This window comes from Ascaphus truei, chromosome 1 (assembly GCF_040206685.1).
Source record: "Ascaphus truei isolate aAscTru1 chromosome 1, aAscTru1.hap1, whole genome shotgun sequence".
NCBI lineage: Eukaryota > Metazoa > Chordata > Amphibia > Anura > Ascaphidae > Ascaphus > Ascaphus truei.
In genome coordinates this window covers 427,271,459-427,294,842 of record NC_134483.1, presented here as the reverse complement: position 1 = coordinate 427,294,842, position 23,384 = coordinate 427,271,459, and the positions used below count along the sequence as shown (strand labels likewise).

Below are 23,384 nucleotides of genomic sequence, written 5' to 3'. Positions count from 1 at the left end.
TCATGCTCACTCCCGATCCCATCACGTGGTGCAGTAGGAGAAGGAGTAGGCAATCAGTGTCTTGATCTCACGGAGGTAAGGTTTTTCCCTTCTATATTTTGGGCTATTTTGGAGATGTTCCAAACACCTGAGGGGGGCTATTTTGGAGGTGAGGGGGGGCTCGAGTGAGTTGCGCCGGCAAGGGGGGCTATTTTGGAGGTGTGGGGGGGCTCGGGTGAGTTGCGCTGGCAAGGGGGCTATTTTGGAGGTGAGGGGGGGCTCGGGTGAGTTGCACTGGCAACGGGGGCTATTTTGGAGGTGAGGGGGGGCTCGAGTGAGTTGCGCCGGCAAGGGGGGCTATTTTGGAGGTGTGGGGGGGCTCGGGTGAGTTGCGCTGGCAAGGGGGCTATTTTGGAGGTGAGGGGGGGCTCGGGTGAGTTGCACTGGCAAGGGGGGCTATTTTGGAGGTGAGGGGGGGCTCGGGTGAGTTGCGTCGGCAAGGGGGATATTTTGGAGGTGAGGGGGCTCGGGTGAGTTGCGCTGGCAAGGGGGGCTATTTTGGAGGTGAGGGGGGGCTCGGGTGAGTTGCACTGGCAAGGGGGGTTATTTTGGAGGTGTTTGGAGGTGAGGGGGGCTCGGGTGAGTTGCGCCGGCACGGGGGGCTATTTTGGAGGGGAGGGGGGGCTTGGGTGAGTTGCGCTGGCAAGGGGGGCTATTTTGGAGGTGAGGGGGGCTCGGGTGAGTTGCGCTGGCAAGGGGGGCTATTTTGGAGGTGAGGGCGGCTCGGGTGAGTTGCGCCGGCAAGGGGGGCTATTTTGGAGGTGAGGGGGGGCTCGGGTGAGTTGCGCCGGCAAGGGGGGCTATTTTGGAGGGGAGGGGGGACTCGGGTGAGTTGTGCTGGCAAGGGGGGCTATTTTGGAGGTGAGGGGGGGCTCGGGTGAGTTGCGCCGGCAAAGGGGGCTATTTTGGAGGTGAGGGGGGGCTCGGGTGAGTTGCGCCAGCAAGGGGGACTAACAAAATAGTGTGTTTGGGGGGTGGGAGCGGGACAGCGGAGGTCACACAAACACCCCCCCACACCCCCCCGTCACTCCCCCCCCCCCACCCAGTCACTCCCAACCCCCCCACTCAGTCACTCCCACCCCCCCACCCAGTCACTACCAGCCCCCCCCCCACCCTGTCACTCCCACCCCCCCCCACCCAGTCTCTCCCACCCCCCCCCACCCAGTCTCTCCCACCCCCCCCACCCAGTCACTCTCACCCCGTCACTCCCACCCCGTCACTCCCACCCCTTCACTCCCACCCCGTCACTCCCACCCCTCCCACCCCTTCACTCCCACCCCGTCACTCCCACCCCTTCACTCCCACCCCGTCACTCCCACCCCGTCACTCCCACCCCTTCACTCCCACCCCGTCACTCCCACCCCATCACTCCCACCCACACTCAGTGTCCCCCCCTCCCTCTGTGTCCCCCCCCTCCCTCTCTGTGGTCCCCCCCTCCCTCTCTGTGGTCCCCCTCCCTCTCTGTGGTCCCCCCTCCCTCTCTGTGGTCCCCCCCTCCCCTCTGTCTCCCCCCTCTTCCTCTAATTTACATCTAATTTTTTTTCTAAATTAGTGAATTATATACACACACACACACACACACACACACCAACAAAGACTGATTGTAGTGAAGTATAAAAGTAATACAATAAATAAACCGTTCTCAGAAATGTTTTTTGTTTTTGTTCTTACTAGGAATTGATTCAATTTCTATTTTTTATACAAGGCGGGAAAGGGGGCAAAAAGATTTTTGTGTGATTTTTACAAAATAAAAAATAATAATATATATATATATATATATATATATATATATATATATATATATATATATATATATATATATTATATAGCTGTTATACCCGGTGTGTGTGTGTATATGTATGTATGTATGTATGTATGTATGTATGTATGTATGTATGTATGTATGTATGTATGTATGTGTACACACACGCACATGTAGACACACACACATACACACACACACACATGTAGACACACACACACACACATGTAGACACACACACACACATGTAGACACACACACACACATGTAGACACACACACACACAGGTAGACACACACACACACACACACACACATGTAGACACACACACACATGTAGACACACACACACACACACGTAGACACACACACATGTAGACACACACACACACACACACATGTACACACACACATGTACACACACACACACACACACACACACACACACACACACACACACACACACACACACACACACACACACGTAGACACACACACACATGTAGACACACACACACATGTAGACACACACACACACACACACATGTAGACACACACACACATGTAGACACACACACACAAACATGTATACACACGCACATGTCTACGCACGCACATGTCCACGCATATGTCTACACATGCACACACACACACACACACACACACACACACACACACACACACACACACACACACACACACACACACACACGTAGACACACACACACATGTAGACACACACACACACACACATGTAGACACACACACACACATGTAGACACACACACACATGTAGACACACACACATGCACATGTATACACACACACGCACGTGTATACACACAAACGCACGTGTATACACACACGCACGTGTATACACACACGCACGTGTATACACACACACACGCACGTGTATACACACACACACGCACGTATACACACACACACGTGTATACACACACACACTATCCCCAGCATCAGCACACCGGTATCCCATCCCCCCAGCACACCGCCATTCTCGGCACCCTGCCAAATCAGCACCCCGATACAATCACCATCAGTACAGCCACAGCAGCAGTACCACCGCACAACGCCATGGGCCGCGTGAACCACTCCCCACCCAACCACCCAAATGCCACCCCCACACCACAAACATCCCGGGCAACGCCGGGGCTCTCAGCTAGTATATATATATATATATATATATATATATATATATAATATATATATATATATATATATATATATATATATATATATATATATATATATATATATATATATATATATCTCTATATATATATATATATATATATATATATCTATATAGCCTATAGGGAACCATGTTAAAAATGGTTTTTGAAGCAAAAAGTGGCACTGTGTGCTCATTTGCATGTCATTTCCCAGAATCCCTTGCTGCAGTAGAAGTGCTGTGTGCTGGGTGATAATGGGGAAAGGCGGGGTTGCAGACCTGCCAAAGACATGCAGATGAGCATACAGTTGTATTTACATTTGCATATATATAAATATATATATCTATATATATCTATATATATCTCTATCAGTACCGTGTTAGCCGAGCTTCAATAATCAAAAAATAAATAGACAATACCGTTCTGTGGCTAACGAAATGCTTTTATTTGTGCGAGCTTTCGGGATACACTGATCTCCTCTTCTTCCAGCGATGTTAGGCTGAGTCCATGCTCCCTGCTTGCGTGCTTAGGCGCACTGAGGCGCAGGGAAAGCGGGTGCTTTCCCTGGCCTTGCGGTTGCTTACCGCATGCGCTGTCAGCGGGCCGTCAAGGGGCAGGCCTTGGGGCGGGCGCGTCACTGGCCGGGGGCGGCCCAGTGACATCACGGAGCTGGTTCGCACTCATTGGGCGAACCGCTCACGTGACCGGCCTGTCGCGCCAGCAAGCGGGGGAATGTTAAATTCCCCTAAGACCTGCGCTTCCGCAAGCGTGCAGAAGCGCAGGTGAGCCCCTACTAAAGCCGCTCTGATTGCGGTTGTAGGGGCTCAGTGCTGAGCGGGAGCACGCGTCAGCACGCTTCCGCCAGCAAGCGGTAAACATGGCCGAGGCCTTACAATGAATGAAGAAAGCAAAGGGTATTCTTAAAAACAGCCTCTTGGAATGTTATCTGTGCTTGTCTCTTGGAATGTTATCTGTGCTGTGCTTGGGTGGGGGGAGAGACAAGCACAGATAAAATTACAAGAGACAAGCACAGATAACATTCCAAGAGACAATCACAGATAACATTCCAAGAGACACTGTTTTTAAGTATACCCTTTGCTTGCTTCATTCATTGTATAAGGCCTAGGACATAGTGCACTCAGCATCGCTGAGCCGCGCTGAACAGATGCACAAAGCCCCTGCATCTGTTATTAGCGCGGCTATAGTTTCTGCCTCCGCATGCTTGCTGATGCGTGCGGAGGCTGAGAAACTTCACCGAGACAGGCAAGTTTTAAATTTGCCGCTCGGGGAAGTGGAGGAGCAGTCACGTGACCGCTCCCATCCAATGGGGCTGCATCCGGTCCTACAAAGCCACCAGACCAGACAGAGGCAGCACAGAGGTGTGTGTGTTTGTGTGTGTGTGTGGAGCGGGTGATGTGTCCCTCTTCTGCCCCGATCCTAATGCTTTTCTCCCTGCCCGCGCGGGAGTTGGAGGGGTTTGCGCTGCCCCATTGGTGGAGGGAGCGGGTGATGTGTCCCTCTTCTGCCCCGATCCTTATGCCTGTCTCCCTGCCCGTGCGGGAGATGGAGGGGGGTCGCGCTGCCCCCTTGGGGGGGGGAAGCGGGTGATGTGCCCCCCTTCTGCCCCGATCACCGTAGCTGCATCCCTGCACGCATGGGAGATGGAGGGGGGTTGCGCGGCCGTCGGGGGGAGGGGGAGGAGAGGAAGGGGTTGTGTGGTGTGTGTCTGTGTGTGTCTGTGTGTTGTATGTGTGTGAATATATTTATCAAAGTTGCACAATGTTAATAAATAATTTATTCTCACATGTCTTTGTTTTTGTTTTTTTTAAATATTATATAATACACACACACACACACACACACACACACACACACACACACACACACACACACACACACACACACACACACACACACACACACACACACACACACACACACACACACGTTCCCCAGTGACACACAAACACACAGACCACTTCAAAGTGACACACACACACAGACCACTTCAAAGTGACACACACACACACACACACACGTTCCCAGTGACACACAAACACAGTGATACCCGTCTCCCAAGCGCGCTTGCTGTCTCCTCTGCCAGGACAGCAAGCAAGAGCGAGCAGCAGCACCAAAGAATGTACTATGTCCCAGGGCTACCTTCGCCGGAAGAAGAGACCAGTGTATCTCAAAAGCTCGCACAAATAAAAGCATTTTGTTAGCCACAGAACGGTATCGTATATTTATTTTTTGCTTATATATGTACCGTACGTATACACACACACACTATATATAACTATATATATATCTATATCTCTCTCTCTTGACAAATACAGTCTCTATGTCCCGCTGGCGAGGTGCTGCAGCCTTGTCAACGGGCCCTCTGACTTGGTGCATGCACTCAATTATACTCCGGCCGGAGATCTGTGATCGCAGGGAAGCGGGGTGACCAACCTGCAGGGAGGGGGGGGGGAGCTGTAAGGGTAAACTTCCCCCTCCCCCCCATTGATGGTCCCCCCCTCCTAATCCTGTCTCACTGCCCGCATGGGCACACTGAGGGTAACGTGGGCTGGAGGGGGACACCTGCGCTTACCTCCTGCCCCGGGCACCTACCACTGGTACCGAGGAGGGGGTGATGGGCAGGTGTCGAGAAGTTTTTTGATTGTGTGTGTGTGTGTGTGTGTGTGTGTGTGTGTGTGTGTGTGTGTGTGTGTGTGTGTGTGTGTGTGTGTGTGTGTGTGTGTGTGTGTGTGTGTGTGTGTGTGTGTGTGTGTGTGTGTGTGTGTGTGTGTAAAACCATCAGGTGTGTGTGTGTGTGTATGATTATATTATATTAGGAACAATAATGTAAATAATGTTTATTTTCAGATTCATCTTGCGAATCAATCATGTCTGGAGCAAGCAGTAAACGTGGTCGTCCGACATTGTTTACACCTGATACCAAACAGAAGCGTCGCAAGGAATCCAGCGCAAAAACGCAACAAACTCGTATAATTCTCGGTACTGCTTTTCCTTTATGGATGAAGCTAAAACAGGAGAAGGGATTTTTGAGACATGAGCAGTTTGCTGAATACCTAATGGATACATTAAGGTAACAATATCAAAAAATATATTATTGCTAGTTATTTCATGTTATAGTTTGTGTTTTTGATACATTACATCCATTGTTTTTTCAAATTTCATATTACAGAAAATTTGAAGAAATGCAAACGAATATTGGTAAGTAAAGAAATTTCCATTATTAATTTTTATTAATAATCTTAATATTTAGTTATTGTTTACATATTTTCTATTTATTAATAGTATGAATCCAGGACAGGAAGGGAGCAGGATCATCAGGAACACCCAGAAAAAAACATACAATAACAAATCATAGTGTAGTACTTATGGACAATTATGGGTCAGAATTCAAGAAGAAACTTGGCTCTTACGGATCGCCTACTTACAAGAAGCAGGATAAAAAACAGCGTTTTTGTATGTAAAGTTGAATAATATATTCCTCCGCCTAAGATAGCAGCATACAGCAGTCACTGATGATTGTAAGCTGGATAGTGTGATCGCCGGGGCTTTCGCTCTCACAAACCAGCAACCGCATTCATACAGAGAGAAGAGGGAAACATAGTGTGTACCAGGTAACACTAAAAATTTATAGAAGAAGCATAGAAATGTGTACTCACAATGCAACGTGTGAGCACATTCACATAAAGGTTTCTTGGATATCAGGCAGCTACATACACGGCTTGGCAGTTGGAAATGTCCTCCGCTCCACTCAGAAATCCCCTCCTCGAGGGTGCCCCCTCGTCCGGATAGATGGCGTCTGACGTCACTTCCTGGCCTCGGAGTGACGCCTTTTCCGGTAAGGACGGGAAGATCAGGGGGTATGGAAGACTCGCCGAGCCGCAGCAGCAGTGCCTCTGGGGTTGGAGCAGGCTATCAGACCGTCAGTGTATGATGCAGCTGTACTCTGTCTCCTTCCTTAGCTTGGCTCAACGCGTTTCACTGCATCCGCAGCTTCCTCAGGAGCAATAATCATGTCCCCTAATGGGTGTTACTTAAGTAGCATCATCAATTGGGATACTAATTGAAAACACATTTAATTAATTTACACACAGATTCTCCCACAAGGGTACACAATTCTGTGGCCAAAAATATCGACGCATAAAATACATATAATAAATTTAATTTTAATCACTCTATATTAAGAGGTACTAGAGATAAAAACATAATTAAAAACTATGATTAAAAAACTAAGATCATAATAAAACTCAAGTTGATAGTAATTAAATGGAGAGAATCCATATGAATACACAGGGGGAAAAAAGAGAGAAAGGACATTGATTAGTTAAAGGGACATAGGTATAAAATAGACCAGCATGATTTAATATAAAAGAATAAAAAATACAGATTAAATATGTGAATTATATCAGAATAGCCAAAGTGCATAGTGCAATAAATAAAGTGCAATAATTAGAGGAAAGGTGCAATCTCAAAATCCACATTAAGACCATTTGGCGTCAAAGTGTTGAGTTTATGTACCCAGTACATTTCCCTTTTACTTAGGTCTAAATTTCTGTCTCTACCTCTCCAATGTTGTGCCACATGTTCTATAGCAGTAAATTTTAATCCTGCTACATTGGAGTTGTGGAATATGGAAAAATGTTTTGATACATTATGGGTCTGAACACTTCGTCTAATATTACTCAAATGCTCTATGATACGTGTCTTAATTGCTCGTGTTGTTTTACCCACATATTGTAGCCCACATGGGCATTCAAGAAGGTAAATGATGTGGTTTGAATTACAATTCATGTATTGTTTTATTTTATATTCCTCATTTCTGTTGTTACTCTTAAATTTCTTTTTTTCTTGGTTTTTATGTCTACAGGCGGTGCATGAACTACACCCATAGAATCCTTCTAATTTTTGAAGCCATCCATTTTTATTTTTATTTGATTCAACCATTTTGATTGCACTTGGTGCTATCATCCCCTGTGAAACAATTGACAATTGCTCCTTTAATCTTATGACATCCTTGATAAACCAACATAAAAAGCATATCAAGAAAATTGATGAAGAGGTTGTCATAATAGAGGAGAAATTGGCACATATGGAGGATACTATTGAATTTAAAATTAAAGATCGTGAACTAAAAAAGAAAATTGATAAATTAGAACAAGAACTTTTTACTAGCAAAACAAATAAATTTCAGAGAGATGAGGAAGATTACCTCAGAGGGGAACAAAGAGATTGGAAGAAAAAGAAAAGTTTTAAACCACAAAGTAGATTTGAGGAAAAAATGGTTAAAGATCCCCTAACTATACCAGGGAAATATGGAAGCAAACCATATCTTGAGAATGATAAACATCATTTTATACCTAGATTGCCATGGAGAGATAATTATGATCCTAAATTGTCACATGGCTCTAGGAAAGATTTTACACCTAAAAAACATTTTAATCAAGAAAGAGAATTAAGGGAGAGAGATCTATATAGAGAAAGAGAATTCTTTAATGAGAGAATACCACTAAGAGAAAGAGAACAAGCATTAGAAAGGGAAAGACGTAGAGAGAGAGAGATGATTAGGGAAAGAGAACAGAGAAGAGAAAGAGAATTTAAGGAAAGAGAAGCACAAAGAGAAAAAGAGAAGGAACAAAGAAGGGAGAGAGAACATAAGGAAAGAGAGTTAAATAGAGAAAAAGAATTACAGAGAGAAAAAGATATCATTAAGGAGAGAGATCACAAAAGATATAAGGAACAGAAAGAGAAGGATAAAGAGAGAGATAGGAAAGAGCGAGAATATCAAAAGGAGAAAGAACTAAGAAGAGAAAGAGATCGAGAAAGGATAGAAAGAAAAGAAAGGATAGAGAAGATAGAAAAAGAGAAAGAGAGAGATATGATTCTGCTAAATATGCAAAAGCGAGTAGATCTCGCTCTCCGATTGGAACAATAGGGACAAATGACCTTTTAGACATAAGTATTTGGGAAACAAAAAACCCATTTACTCCCCTCTTAGAAAAAGAAGAGGGGAGCCATTACCCCAAAGGGGAAAGAGACAGAGAGGCAAGCGGGGGGGAAGAAAGAAAATAGTAAAAAAGTCCCTCCCAAATTACACCAAAAATATCTTCAATCTGAGTAATGTAGAATTAACATCATCCCAATTAAGTGTCATTTCTAAGGGTTTGTCTTTTGCCCCTACTTGTGGCCCCAACAACTTTGAGCTCTTTGTGGACGCAAATAAATATATACGTAAATTAACGGTAAAAAGATTTTTTCTTAGCAAAAATGTTGAATCAAGGATGACTAATCCAAAACAAATTGTCGAAATAGAAAATGACAAATTTAAGCATACCACTCTTAAAAATAAATCGACCTTTAATCCTACTTACTGTAAAGGCAATCATATTGAGGTTTTTTATAATCTAATTGTCAAAGATTTTGAAGAACTCTCAAAGAAAAACAACAAATCACAAATGAGAAATAATTTGAATAAGGAAGAGAGGGATGCCCTAGAAGAAATAACAAATAATACCAACATAGTTATTAAACAGGCTGATAAAGGAGGAGGGATAGTCATCCAAAATAGAGATGACTATCTAAAAGAGGCCCACCGTCTTCTAGGAGACAAAAAGACTTATGAAATTCTAAAATATAATCCTACTGCTACCTTTACAAATGATTTAAAAATACTTTTGGATCGTGGTAAGGAATTGGGTATATTAAATGAAGGCGAATATAAATTCTTGTTTAAAGAACACCCCCAATTGCCAATATTATATACACTGCCTAAGGTCCACAAGAGTTTGACGCAACCCCCCGGGAGACCGATAATCTCCGGGATTAACTCTCTGACATCAAATTTGTCAGCTTATATTGATACTTTCCTCCAAGATCATGTGAAGACACTCAAATCGCACCTGAAGGACACTGCAGACGTATTGCATTTATTAGAGAGCGTAACATGGAAGAATGAGTTCATCATGGCCACTATAGATGTTGCGTCTCTCTATACGTCTATAGAGAAAAATTTGGGCTGTGAAGCAGTGAGCTTCTTTCTTAAACAAGATCCAGATATGAATGAACAGCAAATACAATTCATTCTTGACAGCATTTGTTTTATACTTGACAAAAATTATTTTTGGTTTGATAACAACTTTTACATTCAGAGATGTGGTACCGCCATGGGTACGAGGTTTGCTCCCAGTTACGCCAATCTCTTTATGGGACTCTGGGAAGAACAGCATATATGGCCCGGTGGCGTACTGGGGGCGGACCTTGTCCTTTGGCGGCGCTACATCGATGATGTGATTTTGATTTGGCAAGGCAGTCAGGAAAGTTTGGACGCCTTTTTGTCAGGTATAAATACAAATAATTATAACCTACAATTTACCTCTGCTACTAGTACAAGCTCCCTTAATTTCTTAGATCTCAATATTTATATAGAGAATGGTATTCTAAAAACTAGGTCCTATTTTAAGGAAGTGGACAGCAATAACTACATCTTACGTACAAGCTGCCACCAGAATTTATGGATGGACAATGTCCCTTATAATCAGTTCAGGAGGATGCGCCGTAATTGCACTGATACATTGGTATTTAATGATCAGTGCAATATACTAAAAGAACGCTTTGTTGAAAAACAGTACAATCCAGGACTCCTGGACGTTGCATTTGAAAAGGCTAATTGTCTAGATAGAAAGGATCTAATAATACCAAATAAAAAAGAGAAAGTTTTAAACACAAATTTTGACACAGCATTCTTAACTTCTTTTAATAAAGAATCAAACAATATCAAGAAAATAGTCAACAAACATTGGCATGTGTTATTAAATGACCCAATTCTGAAGGATAACATGCCACAACACCCCAAGGTGATCTTTAAAAAAGCTAGAAACCTGAAGGGGATGATAGCACCAAGTGCAATCAAAATGGTTGAATCAAATAAAAATAAAAATGGATGGCTTCAAAAATTAGAAGGATTCTATGGGTGTAGTTCATGCACCGCCTGTAGACATAAAAACCAAGAAAAAAAGAAATTTAAGAGTAACAACAGAAATGAGGAATATAAAATAAAACAATACATGAATTGTAATTCAAACCACATCATTTACCTTCTTGAATGCCCATGTGGGCTACAATATGTGGGTAAAACAACACGAGCAATTAAGACACGTATCATAGAGCATTTGAGTAATATTAGACGAAGTGTTCAGACCCATAATGTATCAAAACATTTTTCCATATTCCACAACTCCAATGTAGCAGGATTAAAATTTACTGCTATAGAACATGTGGCACAACATTGGAGAGGTAGAGACAGAAATTTAGACCTAAGTAAAAGGGAAATGTACTGGGTACATAAACTCAACACTTTGACGCCAAATGGTCTTAATGTGGATTTTGAGATTGCACCTTTCCTCTAATTATTGCACTTTATTTATTGCACTATGCACTTTGGCTATTCTGATATAATTCACATATTTAATCTGTATTTTTTATTCTTTTATATTAAATCATGCTGGTCTATTTTATACCTATGTCCCTTTAACTAATCAATGTCCTTTCTCTCTTTTTTCCCCCTGTGTATTCATATGGATTCTCTCCATTTAATTACTATCAACTTGAGTTTTATTATGATCTTAGTTTTTTAATCATAGTTTTTAATTATGTTTTTATCTTTAGTACCTCTTAATATAGAGTGATTAAAATTAAATTTATTATATGTATTTTATGCGTCGATATTTTTGGCCACAGAATTGTGTACCCTTGTGGGAGAATCTGTGTGTAAATTAATTAAATGTGTTTTCAATTAGTATCCCAATTGATGATGCTACTTAAGTAACACCCATTAGGGGACATGATTATTGCTCCTGAGGAAGCTGCGGATGCAGTGAAACGCGTTGAGCCAAGCTAAGGAAGGAGACAGAGTACAGCTGCATCATACACTGACGGTCTGATAGCCTGCTCCAACCCCAGAGGCACTGCTGCTGCGGCTCGGCGAGTCTTCCATACCCCCTGATCTTCCCGTCCTTACCGGAAAAGGCGTCACTCCGAGGCCAGGAAGTGACGTCAGACGCCATCTATCCGGACGAGGGGGCACCCTCGAGGAGGGGATTTCTGAGTGGAGCGGAGGACATTTCCAACTGCCAAGCCGTGTATGTAGCTGCCTGATATCCAAGAAACCTTTATGTGAATGTGCTCACACGTTGCATTGTGAGTACACATTTCTATGCTTCTTCTATAAATTTTTAGTGTTACCTGGTACACACTATGTTTCCCTCTTCTCTCTGTATGAATGCGGTTGCTGGTTTGTGAGAGCGAAAGCCCCGGCGATCACACTATCCAGCTTACAATCATCAGTGACTGCTGTATGCTGCTATCTTAGGCGGAGGAATATATTATTCAACTTTACATACAAAAACGCTGTTTTTTATCCTGCTTCTTGTAAGTAGGCGATCCGTAAGAGCCAAGTTTCTTCTTGAATTCTGACCCATAATTGTCCATAAGTACTACACTATGATTTGTTATTGTATGTTTTTTTCTGGGTGTTCCTGATGATCCTGCTCCCTTCCTGTCCTGGATTCATACGTTTTGTGAGGGAATCAGTGTATATTCCCTGGAAGGTTGAGAGTTTCTTTCAGTTACACAATATATCATTTAATATTATTTAAATATCACTATCACTGTGTTTTAGCGCCACACTGAATCACTGGGTTTCACACTATTTATTAATAGAACATGGCTTGTTGTCCTACAACACTGTATCTTCGCAAGAGATGCAGGTGATCGAGTTGTTGCCGGAGAATACAGAGGCATGTGATGCACTTGGAGACCATGATGAAGTAATTGATTTGTCAGAAACTATAGCACCTGTAACACAAAGTATGGACGAATGTACTGCAGGAAGTAGTGGAATTAGTGTTCAACAGAATACACTCCTACAAAACGAGAATAAACTAGTGACTTCAACCCCAATTTCATCATACCTATGTCATGCAGTTTTCAGCAGTAGCAGGTGAGTAACCTTTATATGTACTGATATGCAATGAGTGGGGGCTGGGGCTTACTCCTTTTGAGGAGTGATCTGACTCACTGCAGCCTCATTTCTCTCTAATTACACATCTCTGCTGTAATCAGAGATGTGTACTGAAGAGAAAAAGAACAGTCAGCAGTCAGTCAGAGCACAGGTTGTCGAGAGATTATTTAAAGGCACAGTATCCTATGGATAACACTGTCTGCTTCGACACGCTGACTACATATTTACACCAGCCTTTGTCAGCAGTCTTGACCCTCCAGGTCTGTGCATGCACCCTATGTGATCCAACTTCTCTACCATTACACTACCTCTGTCCCTCCGGCTTTACACACATACACGTGCGTTTGTGTTTTAATAAGTATATAAATTTATTTACATTTTTTTTTAATTATCAGTGAAAGCTCTCAACATCTGGATGAGTACTCCTCTTCTGAAGTATGCAAGGATACAGACGACGCCTCTTTTCATTTTTTGTCTGAACAGTATGTATATTATAATTCTAAATTATTATTCTTATTTTCAATAGACAGTAGTTTCTAATTTTTTATTTCTGTTTTTTCCCCTCCCCTCCCATGCAGTGTTCATAAAAGTAATCCTGAAGACACCACGATGGAGGATGATGTTTTGGATTTTGACATTGATGATGGCGATGAAGTTGATGAGGACCCAGAAGTCACATTGCCATCAGCAGATTGTCTTGCAAAGATGACATCATATATTGTATATGAGAATTCTTTGATGATTCTGCTTCATATGTTTTTTCCCAATTGTTTCATGAAGAGGTGTGAAAATAACAGTGAAGGCAGTTGGAACAGCAGTTCATGTGTTTATCACATGTACAAAGAGCCACACATGGGACTGGTGGTCACAACCGCTTCTGGGCCAAACTCCGCTTGGCAATTTAATGCTGTCTGCATCAATTTTTTTTTGAGTGGCAACAATTTTTCAAAGATTGCACTTATGCTGAAATTTTTAAACTTGAAGTGTGTCAGAAAAACAATTTTTTTTCAAATGCAAAAAAAATACATTGTGCCATCAATTATAGCATATTGGGCTGACCTGCAGAATGAAATTATAAGCACTATCACAAGTCCTATTATTTTGATGGGTGACGGACGAAAATAGTCCTGGATATTCATCAAAATATTTGACTTACACATTTATGAACTATACCACAAAACAAATTATTGATCTTCAAGTAGTTGATGTCAGAGAAGCTCAAGGCAAATCCACAAATATGGAAATTATTGGATTCAAAAGGGGATTGCAACAGTTGATTGACCATGACATTGCGGTGTCTGAGATTGTCACCGATGCTCATTCACAAATTTCATGTTATCTTCTTAAGTTTTTCTTTAAACATTACTTAAATATAGTGCGATGTGTTGTTTGTGCATATATTATTAAAAATTATCGTTGGTTTTTCTTTTTCTGTTATCAAGGAAAAACCTATCCAGAAATACAACATCAATTGGATATGTGGCACGCAAGCAAGGCTGTACTTAAAAGACTTGTTAAGGTAATGCTTTGTTCAAATTTTGATACATATGTGTCTTTAAATTTTTATTAACAATTAACTCAAAATAAACAAAAAATGTTTTTCTTATTTTTGGTTGTAGGCAACTCAAATAAAAAAAAATGGTGATTTGCGACCATGGATCAAGCACATTGTGAACCATTTCTGGTATTCGTGTTCCGTATGTAAAGGAGATGTTGTTGTACTTCAGGTATGTTTGTAACAAAAGAAAGTCGGTATGTATATATGTTTTTATATAGCGCAATTAGTGTACATAGTGTTTCACAGCATTAAAACACGTGCCAATAATTTCTAAACGCAATAATACAAATAACGGATGGTGAGAAAGTGCTTCAGATAGTTAAATTGCGTTACAGGAGTCCCCTTTCAAAGGAGATGATAATATAATTGGTAGGTAGGAAGAACGTACAGGGACATTTAGAGGTAATGAAGTCGAAGGATCAGAATAACAGCCAGTCCGGTCAATGGTATGTCTCAGCAGCCAAAGTTGAAAAATAAGAGCAACTTTATTGGACTACATAAAGTATGTGGAACATCCACAATCAAAGAAAGCTCCTCACATGCCGCTCTTGTGGCGCTTTCATTGAAATAGTCAGCCAAGTCCATAAGGTGAGACTGAAGAAGAAGAGGCAGCTGAGGGTGGTTTGATTACAGAGTTAGAAATGCATTTATTTGAAATGCTTTGATATGCTTCATTCACAGTCTTGTTGGCGAGGGGTTCTTTATCACACCCAAAATATTCATGAGTGGCCGATCACGGAGCCTGGAGCCATAGAAAAGTGTCAGCATGAACCAAATGAACCAATGACTGATTCTGCAAAGAAATGGTTGAAAGCAGATTCACCTGTACATAACGCTCTTGCAGAAATAGTATATGATAAATGGTTAATAAGCAAGCTTCGTTTCTGTACCTATGCAAGGTAAGAATTACATCTACACAAAAATTAAGACCTATGTATATGTTGTGTTCTAGTATTGTACATATCTGTTTCTGTTATTGTATAGGTCCACAAGTGAACTTGAAAGTTACCACAATCATATACTGATGTACACTTCAAAAATGATTTTCTTTTCAGTAAGTGAATATAATTCTGTTAACAACAATTATATTGGTATTAACGTGTGCGTGTGGGTGTGTAGGTTTCTGTGTGTGTGTGTGTGTGGAGGTCTCCGGTGTGCGCGTGTATCTAGGTCTCTGGGGTGTGTGTGTGTGCGTGTGTCTAGGTCTCTGGTGTGTGTGTGTGCAGGTCTCTGGTGTGTGTGTGTACGTGTGTGTAGGTCTCTGGTGTGTGCGTGTGTGGAGGTCTCCTGTGTGCGCGTGTACACTGCCGACACAGTTTATCCGAGTGCGGCTCATTCCGCAAGCCGGGAAATGTCCCGGCTTGCGAGCCGCACTCCCTCAGCATGCCGCGCATCACCGATGCGCGGTCACGCATCATCGGGTGCCAGCGCCCCCTGCACGCGCGTCCAGGGCTCCCCGAGGGAGCCCTGGTGTCCCGCGATCGCGGGACGGCGGCAGGGGGTTCCGGGGGACCCGGCGGACCCGGCAGCGGTAGGGAGAGCGCCCCGATCGGAGGGCGCTCTTCCGCTGCTTCGGCGCGCGCCCGTCACCCGCCGGCGCGCGCCAGGATACTGCTGCGGCCAAGAACGGGCAAATGCTCGAATAAACTTGGCCGCAGCAGTATCTAGGTCTCTGGGGGGTGTGTGTGTGTGTGTGTGTGTGTGTGTGTGTGTGTGTGTGTGTGTGTGTGTGTGTGTGTGTGTGTGTGTGTGTGTATGTGTGCGTGTGTATAGGTCTCTGGTGTGTGTGTGTGTGTGTGTGTATCTAGGTCTCTGGTGTGTGTGTGTGTGTGTGTGTGTGTGTGTCTCTGGTGTGTGTGTGTGCAGGTCTCTGGTGTTTGTGTGTGCAGGTCTCTGGTGTTTGTGTGTGTGTGTGTTAATTTTTGTTTGTTTTTTATTAGAAATTCCAGGCACGAACCCAGCTAGCTGCCATCGATTACAACAGGCACTTAGGGAGTGCAAAATTGTTGAACAAAGATGGATCTGTACGGTAAGAATTAATATTGTAACTATAGATCAGGCATGCGCCACACGGACCGCAAAGGCTGTGCCCGCTTCTGACAACCCATACCCCCACCCAGGAAGCTTTCAATGAATATTAAAGGACGACAGCAGTGTTGTAGTCTGCTGGTAGCGAGCACGTGCGCATGTTTCCTCTTGTGCAGTCTGCCAGCTCTGCAATGGCCTGTACTGAGTTTATCTAAATAATGTATGGTAATACGTTTTTCTACATTGTTTTTCAGACACAGAACTAGTTACTCAAAAAGAAGTAGATGATGGTCAGCGGTGCCCCTTAATTGTCGAAAAAAATATGATTACATTCCTGTTATGATGACTGACATAATTCAGAGAAAGGTGGTGGACAAGTGCATTTTTAAAAGACCAGCAGAACCATTAGCTGAAAAATATCCGCGACGTATACAGTCAACGATTGTACCCGTGCCGCGTCCAAGTGTGGGCACATTGGTTGACCAGCACAAGTCAAGATTGTCGATAGGACAGGCGAGTGAGGACAAAATTTAGATACCTGTTTATTAAAGCTGCAGTTCAGGCAATATCCTGCATGTGTGTTTTTTTTTTTAATAAATCAGTTCTGTATTAAGAAAAAATACTATTAGCATTTTCTGTTTTTAAAAAAACAACTTTGAAAGACCAATTTTCTTGTATTCTATTTAAACAACCATTTACTAAGGCACCGCCCCTTCATGTCCTGTCACAATCCCTGGAACACCCCTTTGTCAGCCCTGCCCTCCCTCTTGCACATGTCAGTGCAGGAGTGCTCATGAATATTCATGAGCTTCCACTGAGTGACAGAAGCAGAGGAAATACATTCCCCATATTTAAAGATGGCGCCAAATTTTGCCGTTCAATACATGGAGAACAAATTAACTGGCAGCTACACAGTTCTTTATGTAATTAGAGATTGCCCACATAAAACTATTGAAGTAAAAAAAAAAAACTATAGAATTTGTTTTTAAAAAAACCTGAACTGCAGCTTTGTACAAAAGTACAGGCATTGTACGCAATGATCATTTTGAAAAAAAACAGCATTACTGTTTGTCTTTGTTCAACTCCGTTGTTACCTCATATTCCAATTTTGTATTGGCAACAGCCATTGTTATTATATTAAAACCTTTATTTTATTACACTGTTTCTTTACTTGCTAGTTTGTACATAGACACACATGGAAACAAATAGCATGAATTAAAATATTCAAATTCTTTGTCAAAAAACAAAACATAAATAATGTAATGTGCATATACTGTACCTATCAGTCTGTGTTCCACAGCCTAAAGGTTAAACTTGCTTCATGTAGACATTGTGATATGAGAGTAACGCTGAGGACCAGCTGCTTTCGGCGGCGCGTGTCACCAGCCCCTTTCCTGCACTCTGGGTGTCCCTGCTGCCTCCTCACGCCGTGGCTCACTACGCAACAGACGGCTGGAGCTACAAGCTGTACTTTCCTGGGTGGGGCACCAGGAGGATGCACGGTTACAGTGTGCGTTTAGGGGGGGGGCGTGTTGTAGGGAACTTTACAACCAATGATCTTGGTGCCCCTTGTTTCCCTCACTCCTTCCCCCCCCCCTCCCAGACCCACAAACTCTTCTACCCCTCTCCCTGGCTCAATGGTTGTGCCCTTGACCCACGCCTGAAATAAAGTTCACTGCAGTTCACGGTGCAGTGACTTGCTCACGCCGCCGTCAAGCAAGGTGAAGCGAGCCCTTAGCCTAACGCTGGGTTTATAGTGCCTGTGACGGAGACGCGTCCAATGATGTCACCCGTTGCCATCTACAGTGGAGAAAGTTGAACTTCGTTTGGAGAGACAGTTTGCTACCAAGGGGATGGCAGAGGTGCATCTGGAGACGGGAGAAATTGCAGGCAAAACTGAGACTTGATTTCTGCATGCTGCTATTGTGTGGTATGTAAACATAAATTTAATTTAATTAAAACAATATAGACATCTCTCCATTATACACACCTATTGAAGCCATCTAACATCTGAAATTCCATGTGAAAGTCAGTGTCCCTCTCTCCCTGCACAGTACACATCCCCCCCCCCCCTCTCCCTAAAAGCATGTTATGGCTAGGGTGTCTACTTGTGCTGTTGACCTACACTGATTGGTAAGTATGCTCTCTGATTACCTGCACTTGAAGCTCTCTGGTGTAAAGACAGTCACATGTGGAAAACATCTCTAAACATCATAATACGGACTACCAACATTGTGGTTGCGCCGTCGCGTCCACTATACTGTATGTGGCTTCTACAGCTATAATGCATTTGTTTTCAGGTGACGTCGCGTCGCCAGCACTATAAGCGCAACCTAAGAGACCTCATCTCCATGCAGTGTAGTAATTGCCCCCTGCACAGCTCATGTGTTTGAAGTGGAAGAATAAAGGGAATGAGTAATGTCTTTGTATAGACTATAATGTTTTTTGTGGTGTGGGGGACAATATGTTCTGTAATTGAAGGTGGAAACAGTTGTTTGTGAATCACTGGTTCAGACAAGCTCACAGTTTAAGAAATATCAAGAGTCGCTTACATAAATGTAACAGGTAAAGTATAACACTTTAATTAAACTTTTTTTTACACAGTATCCAAAAAAATTACATGCAACAAGAAGATAAATATGAAAATCTAATTAATAAATCTGTGTGGCAAAAATCCAACATAATGATTGTTGTGATCAGGAAATGTTGTCCTAATTTTCCACACACAACAAGAAGGTATTACACGACGCTGACCGGCACCTATCCTTCCATACTGCCATAGGATAAATTGCCGGTATGCACAGTATCGTAACTCACGATTTCTATCATTTGACAAGTGCAAAGGATTTCCAAGAAAGTCATTGCGTGCAGTGGCAGCTATAGCAAGAACTGTCTCTGAAAGACATATTAATAAAAATAGTTGTGACTCTGACGTACATGTTTGTGCAGTCATGCCACAGCATACTCTTTCTTCAGTGGTGGGCATCGGTCTGCACTTTAGCATGTGCACCAATTCGGAGAGTTTGGAATTGGAGTTGGTGGAGATGGTCGCAACAAGTTAAAGTAGACAGAGGGGAAATTTATGATCACATCAACCATGTTTCGATCCAACTCCTCGCGGTCTAGACTTGCAACCATTGCCTGGAATCTATTTTAAGAAAACACAGTTAATTTCATTGTCATAATTCTATCATCAATGACAAGACACAATACGCAAAAAAATATTACCTCAATTTCTCCTCGTGGCTGGTATATAATGTCTTCATTCTCCACATATTGCCCAGCAACAAATAAACCTCTCCCACGTCCTCTTCCTCTCCTTGCGCCTCCGTTTTTCTTGTTCAGGAGGAGATAATGGAGTAGCCCCAATGGAAGATGATGTACTTGAGGGAGGTAAAATTGTTAAAAAAAAAGTTAAGTATGTGCGTGGTTAGAGGTGTATTTTGTCATTTGTTCACTCATCCATAGTGAAATACTGTATTTTTAATATGACACACAAGCTACAATTAGTTCACTCACAAGATTAAAAGAGGACAAACGCATCGATAGGAAATGTATGGTATGTGTGTGTGTGTGTGTGTATCTACTATATATTTCTGAAAGCACTGTATGTCTGCGTCCCTAGCGGCAATCTCATTGGTCCCTTGGCCCGCCCGCCCCCGCACACCTCTCATTGGCCTGAGGCGGAGTGAAGGGCCAAAGGACACACACACACACGGACGGGGACACATACACACACACACACACACACACACACACACACACACACACACACACACACACACACACACACACACACGTGGGGGCGGGTGTTACCTACATTAGCGGGGCTCACAGTGTTAGCAGCACCCGCGCGCACCTCCTCCTCTCCCCGTGTCTACCGCGCTTTCAATCCGCCCCCCCCTCCCAAGCCGCCGCTACAGTCAGCAGGACACACACACTATAATTACCCCTTCAGCGCCCCCCCCCACCCAGTGTCAGCGGCCGTGCGAGACCCCCCTTCTATATCTCCCATCTCTCCCCCCCCATACATATACATGCCCCCTCCTCCCCGGCGCTACAACTCACCCCCTCCCTGGCGGGAGAACAGCCAGTGACCAGGCAGGCTGCCTCGCGGCGCCGAGTGCCCAAGATGGCGGTGCCTGGGACACAGCGGGGGAGTGGCCACAACACGCTGCCTCCCGCCTCAGATCCACGTGGGACCTGCCGGACGGGTGAGTGAGCGGCCTTCACCTCCCTTCCACCCCCCTTCACCTCCCCTCCACCCCCCCTTCACCTCCCCTCCATACCCCCCTTCACCTCCCCTCCATACCCCCCTCCCCTCCAGTGTCAGTGTCTCCCCGATACCCCCCCCCCCGGCGCCGCTACAGTCAGCGGGGGAGCGAGCGAGCGCCCGGGACACAGCGGGGGAGCTGCCACAGCACGCTGCCTCCCGCCTCAGATCCACGTGGGACCTGCCGGATGGGTGAGTGAGCGGCCTTCACCTCCCCTCACCCACCCCTCACCCCCCTTCCCCTCCCCTTCCCCCACTTCCCCCACTTCCCCCCCTTCCCATCCCCTTCCCCCCTTCCCCTCCCCTTCCCCTTCCCTTCCCCCACCCTTCCCCCCCCTTCCCCTTCCCTTCCCCTCCCCTTCCCCTCCCTTCCCCTCCCCTCCACCCCCCCTTCACCTCCCCATTTACCTCCCACCTTCACCTCCCCTCCACCCCCCCCCCCCTTCACCTCCCCCTCTTCACCACCCCTTCACCTCCCCTCCACCCCCCTCTTCACCTCCCCTCTTCACCTCCCCTCCTCCCACCCCTCTTCACCTCCCCTCCACTCCACCCTCTTCACCTCCCGTCCACACCCCCTTCACCTCCCTTCCACCCAACCTTCACCTCCCCTCCACCCCCCTTCACCTCCCCTTCACCTCCCCTCCACCCCCCCTTCGCCTCCCCCACCCCTTCCCACTGCCTTCCCCCCTTCCCACCGCCTCCCCCCTTCCCACCGCCTCCCCCCCTTACCACCGCCTCCCTTCCACTTACCACCAGCCCCCCCCCATTCCCACCGCCTCCCCCCCTACCACCACCTCCCCCCCATTTCCACCGCCTCCCCCCCCCTTCCCACTGCCTCCCCCCCCTTCCCACCGCCTCCCCCCGCTTCCCACCGCCTCCCCTCCCCCTTCCCACCGCCTCCCCCCATCCCACCGCCTCCCCCCCTTTCCCACCGCCACCCCCCCTTCCCACCGCCTCCCCCCCCTTCCCACCGCCTCCTCCCCCTTCCCACCGCCTCCCCCCCTTCCCACCGCCTCCCCTCCCCCCCTTCCCACCGCCTCCCCTCCCCCCCTTCCCACCGCCTCCCCTCCCCCATTCCCACCGCCTCCCCCCCCTTCCCACCGGCTCCTCCCCCTTCCCCCCCTTCTCACCGCCCCTCCCCCTTCCCACCGCCTCCCCCCCTTCCCACCGCCTCCCCCCCTTCCCACTGCCTCCCACCCCCCCTTCCCACTGCCTCCCAGCCCCCCTTCCCACCACCTCCCCTCCCCTTCCCACCACCTCCCCCCCTTCCCACCACCCCCCCCCTTCCGAACCACCTTCCCCCCCTTCCCACCGCCTCCCCCCCTTCCCACCGCCTCCCCCCCATCCCACTGCCTCCCCCCCATTCCCACCGCCTCCCCCCCCCTTCCCACCGCCTCCCCCCCCTTCCCACCGCCTCCTCCCCCTTCCCACCGCCTCCCCCCCTTCCCACGGCCTCCCCTCCCCCCCTTCCCACCGCCTCCCCTCCCCCCCTTCCCACCGCCTCCCCTCCCCCCCTTCCCACCGCCTCCCCTCCCCCATTCCCACCGCCTCCCCCCCCTTCCCACCGCCTCCTCCCCCTTCCCCCCCTTCCCACCGCCCCTCCCCCTTCCCACCGCCTCCCCCCCTTCCCACTGCCTCCCACCCCCCCTTCCAACCGCCTCCCAGCCCCCCTTCTCACCACCTCCCCCACCCCTTCCCACCGCCTCCCCCCCCTTCCCACCGCCTCCCCCCCCCTTCCCACTGCCTCCCACCCCCCCCCTTCCCACCGCCTCCCACCCCCCATTCCCACCGCCTCCCACCCCCCTTTCCCACCACCTCCCAGCCCCGCTTCTCACCGCCTTCCCCCCCCTTCCCACCGCCTCCCCCCCTTCCCACCGCCCCACCCTTCCCACCACCTCCCATCCCCCTTCCCACCACCTCCCACCCCCCCTTCCCACCGCCTACCAACCCCCCCTTCCCACCGCCCCCCCCTTCCCACCGCCTCCCACCCCCCCTTCCCACCGCCTACCACCCCCCCCTTCCCACCGCCTACCACCCCCCCTACCCACCACCTACCACCCCCCCTTCCCACCGCCTACAAGCCCCCCTTCCCACCGCCTCCCCCCCTCCCCTTCCCATCGCCTCCCCCCCTCCCCTTCACACCGCTTCCCCCCATCCCCTTCCCACCACCTCCCCCCCCTTCCCACCGCCTCCCCACCGCCTCCCCTCCCCCTTCCCACCGCCTCCCCCCTCCCCTTCCCACCGCCTCCCCCCTCCCCTTCACACCGCCTCCCCCCCTTCACACCGCTTCCCCCCGTCCCCTTCCCACCGCCTCCCCCCCCTTCCCACCGCCTCCCCACCGCCTCCCCTCCCCCTTCCCACCGCTTCCCCCCCTTCCCACCCCCCCCTTCCCACTGCCTACCACCCCCCCTTCCCACTGCCTACCACCCCCCCTTCCCACCGCCTACCACCCCCCCTTCCCACCGCCTACCACCCCCCCCTTCCCACCGCCTCCCCCCC

At 46.7% G+C, this 23,384-nt stretch overlaps 1 protein-coding gene and 1 long non-coding RNA gene across 2 annotated transcripts in view; one reads left to right on the top strand and one right to left on the bottom strand.

Moving 5' to 3' along the window:
* The first annotated feature begins 17 nt into the window (after positions 1-17).
* On the top strand, positions 18-17,731 carry LOC142503179 (uncharacterized). Its single transcript, XM_075615281.1, has 11 exons — positions 18-75; positions 5,862-6,084; positions 6,184-6,212; positions 12,726-13,005; positions 13,422-13,508; positions 13,605-14,545; positions 14,646-14,753; positions 15,266-15,483; positions 15,569-15,638; positions 16,525-16,613; positions 16,867-17,731. The coding sequence occupies exons 2-6, from the start codon at positions 5,882-5,884 to the stop codon at positions 14,149-14,151; spliced, it is 1,146 nt and encodes a 381-aa protein (XP_075471396.1). The 5' UTR covers positions 18-75; positions 5,862-5,881; the 3' UTR covers positions 14,152-14,545; positions 14,646-14,753; positions 15,266-15,483; positions 15,569-15,638; positions 16,525-16,613; positions 16,867-17,731.
* A 507-nt stretch (positions 17,732-18,238) lies between these two features.
* The window catches only part of LOC142471462 (uncharacterized), a 17,237-nt gene continuing 12,091 nt past the window's right edge, over positions 18,239-23,384 (bottom strand). Inside the window, exons 2-3 of the long non-coding RNA XR_012789434.1 lie at positions 19,841-19,995; positions 18,239-19,760 (exon numbers count right to left, since the gene is read on the bottom strand). This is a non-coding gene — a long non-coding RNA (uncharacterized LOC142471462). The remainder of the gene's footprint in view (positions 19,761-19,840; positions 19,996-23,384) is intronic.